The sequence below is a fragment of the Cherax quadricarinatus genome, chromosome 12 (genome assembly GCF_038502225.1).
Source record: "Cherax quadricarinatus isolate ZL_2023a chromosome 12, ASM3850222v1, whole genome shotgun sequence".
Taxonomy (NCBI): domain Eukaryota; kingdom Metazoa; phylum Arthropoda; class Malacostraca; order Decapoda; family Parastacidae; genus Cherax; species Cherax quadricarinatus.
Window position 1 is genome coordinate 44181457 of NC_091303.1, and position 16551 is coordinate 44198007.

At 37.1% G+C, this 16551-nt stretch overlaps 1 protein-coding gene across 4 annotated transcripts in view; it reads left to right on the forward strand.

The window, feature by feature from the left end:
- Positions 1–16551, forward strand: part of LOC128686671 (unconventional myosin-IXb) — an 857686-nt gene that overhangs the window by 239605 nt on the left and 601530 nt on the right. For all 4 annotated transcript variants that reach the window (XR_011391908.1, XM_070084324.1, XM_070084325.1 and 1 more), the window contains exons 11-12: positions 9144–9342; positions 15340–15424. Coding sequence is in view for 3 of the 4 variants with exons in the window: in XM_070084324.1 (XP_069940425.1) it covers positions 9144–9342; positions 15340–15424 (284 nt within the window). In the remaining variant the exon portion in view is untranslated. The remainder of the gene's footprint in view (positions 1–9143; positions 9343–15339; positions 15425–16551) is intronic.

Below are 16551 nucleotides of genomic sequence, written 5' to 3' on the forward strand. Positions count from 1 at the left end.
GAGCTAGGAACAGTGTGTTCGGGTAGTTGCCGGTGAGGTAGTCATTTGGTGGGGTATCTGAGCTTGGGATTTTATTGGCAAGGTTTTGTCCTATAGTGGAGAAGAAATCATTGAGTCTTTTTGCTGTTTCTGTTGGTGGGAGTTGGGGTTCATCTGATTTTGCTAATTTTATTTCGCTATTTCGTGATATCTTTTTTGTTCCCAGAATTTCTGATAGGGTTTTCCAGGTCTTTTTTATATCACCTCGTAAGTTGGATAATCTGTTCTCATAATACAATTTTTTTGCCCTTCTTATCAGGCTGGTTAGGATTGACGAGTAACGGTTTGTTTGGTCTCTGGTTATGTGACCCATTCTGTACTGTTTTTCATATTGGTTTTTTGTATTTATGGATTTGAGAATGCTGGGTGTTAGCCAGGGACTGTTCAGTCTCTTAGCTGTCATCTGTTTAGTTTTTTTAGGGCAGTGCTTGTTATAGAGGTATTGGGTCTTTTTTAGAAAATTATTAATACATTCGTCAATATCTGTATAGATTTCTAGCTCAGTGTGCCAATCAATGTTTGCTACTGCTGTTGTGAAGTTATTAATGGCTGCCTCATTGTGAAGTCTGAAGGTGATTTTAGTAGTGTCTTGGGGTAGTTTACCAAGAGTTGTTATGAGGAAAGTAGGGTAGTGGTCTGTGGTATTATCTGTAATTATGCCTGATTTTAAAGGGGATATGGTGTTGGTCCAGATGTGGTGAAGTAGGGAAACACTAGTCTCTGTAACTCTTGTAGGTTTTGTTACTGTTGGTAGTAACATACAGTTACTCATTGTGTTTGTGAATTCAGTAACGTGTGGGTCCTGGTCTTGCAGGAAATTTATATTGAAGTCACCTGAGAGTAGTAAGTGATCTTTGTTCATGCGTGCATCAGTTATCATACTTCCTAGGTTTTGACTAAATTGGCTAATGTTTGACTGTGGAACTCTGTAGATGTTTATCAATGTGAGAGGTGTTTGTAGGTATTTGGATTTGAATTTAGCTATTATATATTCCCCATGTTCATCCCTTGTGCAAGTATTAGTGATACATTCTAGTTGGTCTGAGTAGTATATGGCTGTGCCACCCCCTTGTTGGTCTGGCCTACAGTTGTGTATGGCTGTGTAACCAGGAATGGCATAGACATCTGTACTATCAGGCTTTAGCCAGGTTTCAGTTAGTGTAATGATGGACATATTGGCATGTAAGGAATTTAGTAATGCTATGAGGTCATCCTAATGCTTGCTTAAAGATCTGATATTGTAGTTAAAGATAGTTATGTTGTTGTTGGCACTGAGAAGTGCCTTTGATTGTTCTGCAGTGTAGTAATTACAGTAACTGTTTGATTCATTTAAGTCATTAAATAAGAGGTTGGTATCAGGATCAGTGCTTGTAATCATAAGATTTGTAGTGAATCTATAGTTAGAATTAAGTATAAAACAAAGTAAATAGTCTTAAGCTAAAAAATAGCACCTGAATTATTTAACAAATGTAAAATAATGAGCTAAGGTAATTTTTTTTTTTTTTTTAAGCTAAAATAAAGGAGACAATATAAAAGGGACTAATACAAATAAAGTGATGATCAAATAATGGAGCTTGGGAATATGATAGTAGGTAGTACTATAAAGGTAATTTTTTAAAGTTAGAATTATTGTATAAAATTATAATATAAAAGGGACTAATATAGGTTGTGGTGAACAATAAAGTGGTAATCAAATAAATGAGCTTTGGAATATAATGGCAAAATTATGAACTTATTCTACTTTAGCACCTGAGAATAGCACCTTGATTATTTTAACAATTGTGAATATATAAACTAGGGTAGTTATATAAAGCTAAAATAAAGGAGAAAATATATAAGGGACTAAAATTAAGTAATGGTAAACAAAGTTAAATGGACAGATGGTAGGAATTATAATATAAACTTATAATATAAAAATACAATTTGAAATGGTACTTGCAATTGCACTAGAGTCTGGTATAGGTTGTTGACAAGATCAAGATTATAACTAGATTTAAATTGACAAAATAAAATTCACAATTAAAGTACCAAAAGAATAATAGTAAAAAAATTACAATGGTAATGTCTTGGTTATAATATGATAGTAAGATGGTAGACAGGTACACAGGTATACAGGTACAAAGGATAATATAAAGGTTGGGGTTGAATATACAAACTTGAAAATTTGGCAACAAAATGTTATGGGAAGTATAAAATAATGTTTAATGTACAAAAGTAAAATTGACTGGTAGTAAATATGGTGTTTAATAAAATTTTACTAAGTAATGATGATTACAAAAAAAGTGAAAAAGTAATGTTTATTTCATTCAATATTGCACTGGTAGTTATACTTGAGGTTATATGGCAGTACAAGGTAATTAAGAGTAATCTAAGATAGTTAATGTGGTATTAAAACAGGTAAAGGTAATTAGACAAGTAATGGTTATTAAATGTCAAAAATGTTAAGAGTAAATTGAAATTTTAGTAAAAATGATAATTATTAATTTTAGTAAGTAATATCAATTGATAGTATTTAAAAAAATATGAGGTAGTAATATGGACAGAGAAAGTATCAATTCAGCTAATGTTTAAGCGAACAATAGTAAATAACAAAATCACATAAGGTGACTTATACTTACTAGTAAAATCACAAAATGAGGTAGTTGATTATTTAATTACTAAGAGATTGCACAATGAAATTTGAACAATAATGGAGCAAAACATACACTACACTACGTAGGCTTTTAAGTTGGACATTGTTTAGTTATTCTCTGTAAGATTAGTTATTTTTATTTTATTATCACACCGGCCGATTCCCACCAAGGCAGGGTGGCCCGAAAAAGAAAAACTTTCACCATCATTCACTCCATCACTGTCTTGCCAGAAGGGTGCTTTACACTACAGTTTTTAAACTGCAACATTAACACCCCTCCTTCAGAGTGCAGGCACTGTACTTCCCATCTCCAGGACTCAAGTCCGGCCTGCCGGTTTCCCTGAATCCCTTCATAAATGTTACTTTGCTCACACTCCAACAGCACGTCAAGTATTAAAAACCATTTGTCTCCATTCACTCCTATCAAACACGCTCACGCATGCCTGCTGGAAGTCCAAGCCCCTCGCACACAAAACCTCCTTTACCCCCTCCCTCCAACCCTTCCTAGGCCGACCCCTACCCCGCCGTCCGTCCACTACAGACTGATACACTCGTGAAGTCATTCTGTTTCGCTCCATTCTCTCTACATGTCCGAACCACCTCAACAACCCTTCCTCAGCCCTCTGGACAACAGTTTTGGTAATCCCGCACCTCCTCCTAACTTCCAAACTACGAATTCTCTGCATTATATTCACACCACACATTGCCCTCAGACATGACATCTCCACTGCCTCCAGCCTTCTCCTCGCTGCAACATTCATCACCCACGCTTCACACCCATATAAGAGCGTTGGTAAAACTATACTCTCATACATTCCCCTCTTTGCCTCCAAGGACAAAGTTCTTTGTCTCCACAGACTCCTAAGTGCACCACTCACTCTTTTTCCCTCATCAATTCTATGATTCACCTCATCTTTCATAGACCCATCCGCTGACACGTCCACTCCCAAATATCTGAATACGTTCACCTCCTCCATACTCTCTCCCTCCAATCTGATATTCAATCTTTCATCACCTAATCTTTTTGTTATCCTCATAACCTTACTCTTTCCTGTATTCACCTTTAATTTTCTTCTTTTGCACACCCTACCAAATTCATCCACCAATCTCTGCAACTTCTCTTCAGAATCTCCCAAGAGCACAGTGTCATCAGCAAAAAGCAGCTGTGACAACTCCCACTTTGTGTGTGATTCTTTATCTTTTAACTCCACGCCTCTTGCCAAGACCCTCGCATTTACTTCTCTTACAACCCCATCTATAAATATATTAAACAACCACGGTGACATCACACATCCTTGTCTAAGGCCTACTTTTACTGGGAAAAAATTCCCCTCTTTCCTACATACTCTAACTTGAGCCTCACTATCCTCGTAAAAACTCTTCACTGCTTTCAGTAACCTACCTCCTACACCATACACTTGCAACATCTGCCACATTGCCCCCCTATCCACCCTGTCATACGCCTTTTCCAAATCCATAAATGCCACAAAGACCTCTTTAGCCTTATCTAAATACTGTTCACTTATATGTTTCACTGTTTTCCTAACAAGAATTTTCCCTATCCCGTGTGAAGCATTGGTGATGAGACCTAAACTAAGTGACAAGACTTAAGTTATGTTAGACAGCTCTTTTATATTATTTATTAGTTCTTTCTTTCTTTCAACACACCGGCCATATCCCACCGAGGCGGAGTGGCCCAAAAGGAAAAACTATTTTTTTTTTTTCAACATACCAGCCATATCCCACCGAGGTGGGGTGGCTCAAAAGGAAAAACGAAAGTTTTTCCTTTCAAATTTAGTAATATATACAGGAGAAGGGGTTGCTAGCACCTTGCTCCCGGCATTTTAGTCGCCTCTTGCGACACGCATGGCTTATGGAGGAAGAATTCTGTTCCACTTCCCCATTGAAATTATTTATTGGTTATCCAATAAAATTAATTTTGACACTTTACTCCATAAAGTTAGGCATTTTTTAAAGCATTAAATGAGGTACAGTATGTTGAAATGGTGTTACAGTACTTAATAAATTAAGAATACACTATTTGAGAGAAGTTTGGTATGTAGGTGAAGGAAATATGTATATGGTAATCAGTTTATATTGTATAAGATAAATGGAAATTGATTATAGGTAGTAGGCTGGTAGACAGCAACCACCCAGGAAGGTACTACTGTCCTGCCCAGTGAGTGTAAAACGAAAGCCTGTAATTGTTTTACATGATGGTAGGATTACTGGTGTCCATTTTTCTGTCTCATGAATATTCAAGGTTTCAGGTACATCTTGCTACTTCTACTTACACTTAGGTCACACTACACATACATGTACAAGCATATATATACACGCTCCCTCTGGGTTTTCTTCTATTTTCTTTCTAGTTCTTGTTTATTTCCTCTTATCTCCATGGGGAAGTGGAACAGAATTCTTCCTCCGTAAGCTATGCGTGTTGTAAGAGGCGACTAAAATGCCAGGAGCAAGGGGCTAGTAACCTCTTCTCCTGTATAAATTACTAAATTTAAAAAGAGAAACTTTCGTTTTTCTTCTTGGGCCACCCTGCCTTGGTGGGATACGGCCGGTTTGTTGATAAAAAGAAAAGAGAAAAAAATGGAAATTGATAAGTTGCAAGAGTTAGGTGGGGAAACTAGTAGGGTGAGAAAATCTTTGCAGATAAGAAATTTTGAAGAATGTTGTGTATAGTGGATGTTAGCATGAATCAGTCTTGGTATACAGTAGGGCCCCACTTACATGGCTGGTTAGGTTCCAGGTTTCTGCCAGAAAGCAGAATGCCATTTTTTCCCACTTATAAATGCATATAAATGCCAGGTAACAAGTTTACACTAACATATATTAAGTTAGCAATAGAACTAGGTATTAAAAAACAGTATAAATTAAAATACACACACAGTACACTCATTATTTATCTCAAAATATTTGTAGTCTTAATTTAGGGCAAAAGGTGAGTAGTATTTACTGTAAGAAGTCAGGTGTGGTAGTCCTCCAGGCCACCCCACCCACACATAATATACTACGACGCTTTAAAGTTCCCTAGAGTGATAAAATGCATATACATTGCACTCATTACTTACCTTAATATATTTGTGGTCTTAATGTAGGGTGAAAAGTATTTGTAGAAAGTCGCGTGGGAGGTAGGGTAGGGTAGCCCGCCTGGCCACTTCCCCATAACCAGACGAAGCGTCTAGTTATGGTTCATAAACATTCATACAAACACCTTTCACTGTGTATAAGTTGTCCCCACAGTGGTACAGTAGAATAAATAAAGACCAACACTTCTATTCTCATGTAATTTTTAGAAGGAATGATGCTCTGGCAAAATATTATTATTATTATGACATTATTATTACAAATTATTATTACAAATTATTATTATTACAAATTATTATTATAATCATAATAAACCCACAAGGGTCATGAATAGTTATAGATAGAGTGAAGGCTTACGAAAGTAATAAATTTCTAATTAAGTTACTGGTGTTTGACTAGAGAAAACATAATTCTTCTGACCGCTTGGAAAATAAATCTTACATTTATGTGAATTTTTATACTGTGGGGGATTACCAAAACTGTTGTCCAGAGGGCTGAGGAAGGGTTGTTGAGGTGGTTCGGACATGTAGAGAGAATGGAGCGAAACAGAATGACTTCAAGAGTGTATCAGTCTGTAGTGGAAGGAAGGCGGGGTAGGGGTCGGCCTAGGAAAGGTTGGAGGGAGGGGGTAAAGGAGGTTTTGTGTGCGAGGGGCTTGGACTTCCAGCAGGTATGCATGAGCGTGTTTGATAGGAGTGAATGGAGACAAATGGTTTTTAATACTTGACGTGCTGTTGGAGTGTGAGCAAAGTAACATTTATGAAGGGGTTCAGGGAAACCGGCAGGCCGGACTTGAGTCCTGGAGATGGGAAGTACAGTGCCTGCACTCTGAAGGAGGGGTGTTAATGTTGCAGTTTAAAAACTGTAGTGTAAAGCACCCTTCTGGCAAGACAGTGATGGAGTGAATGATGGTGAAAGTTTTTCTTTTTCGGGCCACCCTGCCTTGGTGGGAATCGGCCAGTGTGATAATAATAATAAATAGTATGTATCATGTTTATACTTTCTGTAGCGTTTATCATATAATTTTGATAAAAATATCATAGATGGATTAATAGAAATGTCTATATTAGCATAATATACAACATTTAATCCGTTAACTGTCCAAATGTAGATCTACGTTCTCTCACCAAGCGCTCCGAATATTTACCTTATCACTGCACTGCTGACAATGGTGACATTTGATGAGTGTTTTCTTGTCTTATCACCCCACTAATGACAGTGGTGACATTTGATGAGCCTTCACTTTATTTGTTTTCACTGTTACACATAAATATGTCTGTCTTGTCTATCTATTTGTGTGTCTTTCTTTCTGCCGGTGTGTTTCTTTCTGTCTGCTTGTCTCTCTTGTCTCAAAGAGTTGTTCATGAACCAACTGGTATTATGCATGATCTCTGTCTACAGGCAGAGTATAGCACTTTGTCTGGATTTTTTGGGTTATCCTAGGTAATTTACACCATGTATAATTGTATTTACGTATGTGTTCTTGTGAGACAGAGACAGAGACACAGAGATAAATAGAGACAGCTAATCAGCCAGCCAGCTGCCGGCCAGCCAGGTGGCCAGCCATCCGCCGAAATTACAGTTCCAGAATTGTTTCTCTTTACTTAGGGCATAGGTTATAGGACATTCTGGCAGGATGACACTTTCCTCTTAAAAGGGGAGTGTTAATACGACATGACATAAGTGAATCCTTGGTGTTTGCTGTGCTGTTTGCTCTAGCTGGCGCTCAGTCGAACTGGTGCTTCCATAAGGTACTAAGTGGTCCCAAATTTTTTTTAATACTGTACACACCAAGGGTTAAGGCCCATTCTATACTGATCAGGCATCTTAGGCCAATCGTACCAAATTTGGAGGCAGGAAAAATAAAGCGTAGATCTATGTTTGGAGCGCTAGTGTTAGGAACCTAGATATACATTTGGACAGTTAACGGGTCAAGAGTAGAGACATTCTTAGTGATTTTAATGTGTACCTGCACACCAGCACAGTGTGTAAGTATATTTATGTACAGGTACACACAGGTATAATTATCAGAGTACATATAAAATATGCAATAACTTTAACCCTTTCAGGGTCCAGAGGTCAAATTTCAAAGTGCACACCAGGGTCCAAGAATTTTCAAAAAATAATTTTGTTATTTTTCTTATGAAATGGTAGAGAATCTTTTTCTGAAGGTAATAAAACAAAAAGTACGAAATTTGATGGAAAATTGATGAAATTATGTTCTCGCGAATGTTGATGTGTCGGTGATATTTACGCATCGGCGATTTTGCCGACTTTGACTCCCATTTCAGGCAAATTACATTATTTCAATCGACCAAAATCTTAGCTATTTCACCACTATTAGTTCTATTCTGTCATTTGAGCACAAGAAATCGCTAAGTCAACTGTTCCGACTACAAAATAAAGTGATCGGAAATTGGTAATTTGGCCAATTTAACGCAAAGTTCAAAATATTCTAATTACAAAATAGGGTCCAGAATAAACAATGCAGGCATTCCTGGCACTAAACTAACATTTCCTCTGTTCAGGCTTTACAAATGAATTCCATTTTGATTTTTTATTCACATAATGAATTTTTATTCAAACCAAAAAATAGATTTACTGTTATGCAATATTGCAATAATTGCATAAATAATATCACCACATTTGTGAACGTATATTAGACCCACCAGCTGGCGTGTATTAGACGTGTGAGGTCATTTGTTTACTCTTGAACATCAGCAAAAATCGAACATTTCTGCTACTTTGAGCTAAGTTTCAAGCAATTTCCAGTGCTAAAACCAATCAAAATCTTCTCTATTTCTGTAATTTATCTTCCCTTTAATCAAATGAGACCAAGAAATCGCAAATACAGTTATAAAAAAGCAACGAAAAAACACTGCAAAGTCGCTGTTTTAATAAAAAATTATGGTCTGTTTTCTCTCTCATTATGCACTGTGTTGCAGGATTTGTTTTACGTGGCGCACACATACCACATAGACGTATTCTCTCATATCTAGGCCCAAATTTACCACTCAGAGCTTATCAGAGTGAATTGAGCTCATGGCGTAGATCTATGGTTTGGACCCTCAACCTATAGTCGTATATCTACGGCACGGACCCTGAAAGGGTTAAAGCACTTGAAATTTTGAAAAAATTCCAGACATAATAGAGATATGTGCTCATGGAGAATGTAAACAAACTGGGTGGGGTGTGCTGTATTTGAAAGACTGCTTGCCATATAGCAAATTTTGGTCATGATTTGAAATTGCCATATGTATTAGCAGAACACAGTGAGGCGAAACACTGTAAAGCGGGGCCCTACTGTATAAAAAAATTTGTTGATATAATTTTACTTTCTAATATTTTTCTAATTTTTTTTTTTTTTTTTTTGCAGGTTCATGATTTTAGAGAAAAAAACTTAGATCTTATGCGGCCTGAGTTGATATGTGTACTGAAGAACAGTCGTTATAGTATTGTAAGAGAAGTAGCTGGAGCTGATCCTGTAGCTGTGTTTCGCTGGTCTATTTTAAGGGCATTTTTCCGGGCTGTTAGTGCATTCCATGGAGCAGCTCTTAAGTACACCAAGCGAAAAGGTATTGTGTTAATTTTTAAGTTTACACGGTTTTATCTCGGTCTTAGGATTACTTCTCTTTATCCACAAATATCTAGATTTTTTTATATCTGCTTTGTTTTTTCTCAGTTACAAAAAATATGAGTTTTGCCACATAAGTCTTGGGTAAATGTATATTAATCCTTCACCTAACTTGCTGGTTACTTTCCTGAAAGTTGGCAGGCACAGAAAAAATGCACTATACAAGGAATAACATTCAAAAGTAGGGTTATTTTTAAAGTGCAGTAATGTAATGCCATTTTTTCCTAGTGGATACCATGCAGTGTGGCATGTCTTTCCTTATTCTTGACCAAACACTGAGCTCCCAATGTACCAAGCCATCAGTATGGCAGAGTTTAAAAAAGTAACCAGAGTTACTGGGCTTTCGGCATATTGGATTTTGGGGGGAAGGTAATGCTGGTCACAGACCTAGGTAGGGTGTTGGTGGCCCCTCACTCAATCATCTTTTAAGGCTTCATATTCCTAGCTATTTTCATATCACAGTTTTCCTTCTAAGGGCTTCTGGTATAATAATTCTTGTGGATGTCATAGTTAATGTGCAATAATAGAGAAGGAGTGGTTGGTAAAGAATAAATGGGCACATTACCATGGCTGGAATGTGGGAGAATGAAACTTAAGAAGTTTTGGTTTGACTTAGACCATTAACTAGTCACATAGAAGTACAAAGGGGATGGTAGCAGTACAATAGGAGAGGTGGGGCCAATAGTAGAACAAGAGGTAATAGTATAATTGTTGAAGTAGTGGTAGAGGTAGTTATAGTATAAGTAGTGCAACACTGGAAGAGGTGGCAATAAGAAGGTAGTAGTGGTAGTGATACAGGAGTCAGAGATTGGAGTGTAACAAAACAGTAGTAATAGTAGAGGTAGAGACTAGTTTCATATGGCCAAAGAACAAAGATATCATATTTATAGCAAAGCCAGAGAGGAGCGCACACCCCATTAATAGGAAGTAGAACAGTTTTAAAATATTCCATATGAAGGTTAGCAAGAACAAGGGATAGAGGAGAGCCCTTAGCAACACTGAAGGATTCTAAAGAAAAGTGGCAATGGTTAGTGAACGAGTTTGGGAGGGCGTGTTAAGGTAGAAAGTTGAAAGTGAACATAGATAAGAGTAAAGTGATCAGGGTATCAAATGATTTAGATAAAGAAAAATTGATATCACATTGGAGGGAGGAAGTATGGAAGAAGTGAATGTTTTCAGATACAGTGGAACCTCCACTAACGAGTTTAATCCATTCCGTGACCTTGCTCGCATCTGGATTTGCTCGTTTGCAGAGTCAATTTTCCCAATTTAAATTAACTGAAATGGAATTAATTCGTTCCACTGGAATTCCAGGCACCATAAAATACTTCAGTAATTTCCCTAATATCAACTCTGGCTTATTTATCTATCACAATTCATCTAATATGACATAAACAACATAAATAACATAGAAACCTGATACAGGTCCTCCATCACAAATCCGGCATCATTGGGACCCGTAGTGTGCCGGATTACTGAGTTTGCCGGATTACAGAGTGGTTAGGTTAGAATACACTTAATAAAATTAACCAACTTGACTTAAACAAAGTTCATTGAACATCGGCAAAAATCCAACATTTCCGCTAATTTGAGCTCAATTTCAAGGTACTTTTCATGATGAAAGCAATCAAAATCATGTCTATTTCTGTAATATATCTTCCATTCTATCAAATGAGACCAAAAAAACGAGAATGCAACCATAAAAACCATACGAAAATATACCACAAAGAGGCGGCTAATGGCTGAGAAGTGAACTCCCTTATTTATCATCCGTCTTTTTTATTTTTGGTGTACATTAAGAAGCATCTTTCCATCATACATTGCCCAAGTTTCAATGAGATAGCCCAACAAACAACTGAGAAAAAAAAACAATATATACGAAAAATCATGGCAAGCCCAAGCCAGGTACTGGAAATAAGTCACTTTGTCTGACTTTTTTGGGTTATCCCAGGTTCTCTATACATACACTGCTATGTATGATAATCTATGTAACTGTATTTGTGTACAGTACCTGAATAAACTTACTTCTAGTCTGTCGACTGAGTACAAGAAACCGCCCATTCACCTATTTCAACTACCCAATAAAGTGGTCAGAAATTGGCAATTTGGCCAATTTCACAGATGCCAATTTCAAAATAGGGTCCAGAATAGACAGTGCAGACATTCCTGGCACTAAAATAACATTTTCTCTGTTCATTTGTCATAGCTCCAGGCCCCTCTTATATTACTCTTGCTTACCATTTGGAATTTTTATTCACACAAAAAATAGAAGATTTACTGTTATGCAGACTACTGCATTATTGTAATTGTATAAATAATGTCAACCCATTCTTGACTGTGTATTGGAATTTGGACTGGCAGGTGGACAGGTATTCGACAGTGACGACATTTGTTTACTTGAGCATCGCTAAAGAATAGAACTTTTCTGCTACTGTGAGCGCAGTTTCAAGGTACTTTTCGTCATGAAAGCATTCCAAATCATAACTATTTTTGTAATATATCTTCCATTCTATCAAATGAGACCAAAAAAAACGAGAATATAACCATAAAAACCATACAAAAATATACCGCTAAGCAGCCGCTAATGGCTGAGAAGTGAGCTCCGCTATTTATTGTCTGATTTCTTTCATTTTTGGTGTACATTAAGAAGTATCTCTCCATCATGCATTGCCCAGGTTTCAATAAGATAACCCAACAAACAAATGAGAAAATAATAATAATAATAATTTACTACACGTACATGTGCATGGGATACAGACATAGCTGACATCAGTGACATACTGCTATATAGAAAGCTGCTTGTTATGCAAAGTATTTCAAGCAAATTAGGTCAGTGTCCCAGGATAATACCCACACCAGTCGACTAACACCCAGGTACCCATTTACTGATGGGTGAACATAGACAACAGGTGTAAAGAAACGCCCAGTGATTCTACCCTGGCTGGGAATCGAATATTTACCAAAAATCATATATGGCTAACCCAAGCCAGGTACTAGAAATAAGCCATGTTGTCTGATTTTTTGGGTTATCCTAGGTTCTCTACACATATGCTGCTATGTGTGATGATCTATATTGAGAAAACAGCTTTTTTGTTTCAAGTACATGGTGCAGTACGAGTGTATATCACAGTTAGCCATGTGCTATACTCCGTTTTCTCTAATATAAGCCCCCAAGACAGGGATAGGAGAACGGTACTTGTATCCCATATCCTCTTCATACCTCCATCGAACTGCTTGGTATTATGCCAAATATTATTTATTCTGGAGTATTTAACATGTTTTATGTTATTTATATTGTTTATTATGTCATATTAGATTAATTGTGATAGGCAATAAGCTGTATTGTTGATATTAGTGTAATAAAGCATATTCTCCTGCATCACGAGGCTGAGCTCATGGCAACTGACAGTGGCTTCAAAGCCGCCTTATCTTTAATGGACAATGTACTGTGTCAGTGCTTTACATAATGAGAAGCATTTCTTTTATTCATTGGAACCATGGCTAGGGCTAAAAGTAAGCAGGTTATAACAATAAATGGAGAAAAAGAAATTAGAATGACTTATGCAGCAAGTAGCGTCACCAAACAGTACCAGCAGGTTGGTGTGGCGACCCTGGAAATTTGAAATTATGCTAGCCAAAATTAGTGCCGAATAACTGAAGGAACCAAATAACTGATTGCCGGATTTGTGATGGCGGACCTGTATATACTTGAGAATGAATAAAATGCTTTATTATATATGTGGCGGTGTCGGCAGCTGATGAGAGTTTGTCTAAAGACAGGACAAAATATGCCTTGAATGTTTCGCTATCATCAACTCTATGGCTTATTTATGTATCACAATTCATTTAATATGACCTAATAAACAATATAAATAACATTGAAACCTAAAATACACTCTAGAATGAATAAAATATGTCATTAGGGGACAAGTGGAGGCAGCCATAACTGCTCCAGCATTGTTGTGGTAATCACTGCCATCTAGTGACAATCTTTTGAAGCCGTCTGTTATTATAATTATTATTATATAGTACATTATTATTATACAAGTATTATTATTATATGTATTATTATTATTATTATATTATATTATTATACTATTACAGTGGACCCCCGGTTAATGACATTAATCTGTTCCAGAGAGCGTGTCTTATATGGAATCTGTCTTAATCCCAATTAATTTTCCCCATAAGAAATAATGGAAATCTAATTAATCCGTTCCAGACACCCAAAAGTATTAAACAAAATAATTTTTTTACATGAAATATATATTTCACTACACAGAAAACAATAAGACATGCAGAGTAAACAATATTAAAATGACACTTACCTTTATTGAAGACTTATTGATGAGTAATGAGATGGGAGGAGGGGAGAGGATGGAGGTGTACTAGTGTTTGGAAGGGGAATCCCCTTTGATAAAGACTTCAGGAACCAAGTCCTTTTCTGGGGTTACTTCCCTTCTTTGTTTTTTAATGCCACTAGCACCAGCTTGAGAGTCACTGGACCCCTGTCACACCAAAAATCTGTCCAGAGACCTCTGTTTCTGGTGTCTATTTAAGATTTCCCTAAAATGGGACACAACATTGTCTTTGTAGATGTTGCCAGCACAGCTTGCAACAGCTGTTTCAGGGTGATGTTCATCCATAAATGTTTGCACTTCGGTCCACTTTGCACAAATATCCTTAATCTTGGAAGAAGGTACCTTCCTCCATCTCTCTTCCTCCTCTGAAGGAAGGAAGTTCCTGAGCTGTGGTCTGTTGGTGTTGCAGCTCAACCTCTGTAGTGATTAGCTCTTCATCGTCGTCCTCCACCAACTCTTCCACGTCCTCCACCAACTCTTCCACGTCCTCCAGACTCACATACAACACCATGGAATTCCCAAATGCCACAATGGATTCCACAACTGGCATAGGTTCCTCAGGGTCAGCCCCAAACTCTTCAAAATCCCTCTCGTGTACACATTCTGGCCACAATTTTCTCCAGAGTTCAAAGTCCTGCAACTCACTTCCTCCCAAGCCTTACCTCTAAGGTTTATGCAAGTAAGAATACTGAAGTGATCTTTCCAGAACTCTCTTAGGGTCAGTTCAGTGTCTGAGGTCACTTCAAAGCACTTTTGAAACACTGCTTTAGTGTACAGTTTTTTGAAATTTGAAATGACCTGCTGGTCCATGAGCTGGAGGAGATGCTAAACTCCGGCACCATTCACTCTTCCAAGTCTGGTGGATGAGCAGGAGCATTGTCCATTACCAATTTATTTTCCAGGAGGTATTTTTTCACACTGGGGTTAAACACATCATGGAACCAGTCAAGGAAAATGTACCTTGTGACCCATGCCTTACTGTTTGCCCTCCACATCATACACAATTTAGGCTTGACGACACTGTTTTTCTTAAACACTCTGGGATTTTCAGTGATACACGAGTAAAGGCTTCACTTTGCAATCACCACTAGCATTACTACAAATCATGAGAGTTAGCCTGTCTTTCATAGGCTTGTGTCCTGGGAGTGCTTTTTTCTCCTGAGTAATGTACATCCTGATGAAATTAAGACACATGTGCAACATCTGGGTGTCTTTATTGTAGACGTTTCACCATCCAGTGGCTTTATCAATACAAATTCCAGGACATAACTTGAAGACAGTAGGACTATATACAGAAGATGAAGTAATCAGTCCCTCAACCTTGGAGTAGGTGTGAAGAGCATCGTAGTCGTGGAGATTCTGAATCTCCACGACTACGATTTCAGTCCAGGATGGACTGAAATATTGTCAAAAGATTTTTTCTAAGTTGTTGGGTATCTGTGAATTGTTCCAGACATAGTATTGTGTCTTCTTCTTTACTGCATTATCTTTTCACTCATCTGCTTGTTATGACAGTATACATTATTGTTCAACTCATCAACTTTCATGAAACATTCAATTATTATTAACACTTACAGGACTTGAAGACCAAAGGAAAACTCCAAAGCAGAAAATTAATATAGATAACTCCAGAATTCTAGCAGCCATCGAGAACACTCAGATGTGAGTACTATCCTAACTTACCTCTAGTTGTCGTGTGGAATTTCTCACTTATAAACCTGTTTGCTATTTTAAATGTTGGTTTATAAAAATTAATTAAAATTGTGGGCAGTAAGGGCTCATATTTTCCTTTGGTTTAGATAACAATAACATTTTCTTTGATTTAGTGCTGGGGATATAGTTAGTTATATTTGGAATGGTTGAAAATAAACTTAGATATTGTCATAAGTTATGTGATATTATTAAGATGTAATGTGCTATAGCAGCATCTTTTAATTTCTCTCTTTTGCGAGATCAGAACATATTATATTATGATAGTTTTCTTTGGCAGAGATTCTTAAAATCTGTCTCAGAGGGATGTGTCTGATTTCTTGCAAACTGCAAAAAACGATGATGTTAAATATTAGCTTGCATATAGTTGTATACAGCTGTGGTTGACATCAAAAAGCATCCATCAGAGTAGTGTTGCATCACAGCTCCACCAGTTGATAGTAAGTCTAGAGTAAATGTGACATGTATATGTTTTGGATATTTTTTTTTTTTATTACACATTGACTGTTTCCCACCAAGGTAGGGTGGCCCGAATAAGAAAAACTTTCACCATTATTCACTTCATCACTGTCTTACCAGAGGTGCAATTATACTACAGTTATAAAACTGCAACATTAACACCTCTCCTTCAGAGTGCAAGCTCTGCACTTCCATCTCCAGGACTCAAGTCCGGCCTGCCAGTTTCCCTGAATCCCTTCATAAATGTTACTTTGCTTACACACCAACAGCACGTCAAGTATTTAAATCCATTTGTCTCCATTCGTTCCTAACTAACATGCTCACACATGCTGGAAGTCCAAGCCCCCTTGCACACAAAACCTGCCAAAAAAACTTCAAGAATGCTTTAGAAACCTATGGTAAATAATAATCTATGAAGTCACTTGTTCCTTTGTGTGAGAGTGGTGACACCATAATTTTACCTATTGATATTAGAGAGATAGAAAACATTTAGTTGCAGATCAAGTGTATAAATTACATAATCTCGATTATTGATAGTTTGAGAGGTTTATATGCTTAATACTATGGGAGGTTTGTGAAATGATTTTTGGGTGTAAAAATGTATCCATAAAGGTAATGAT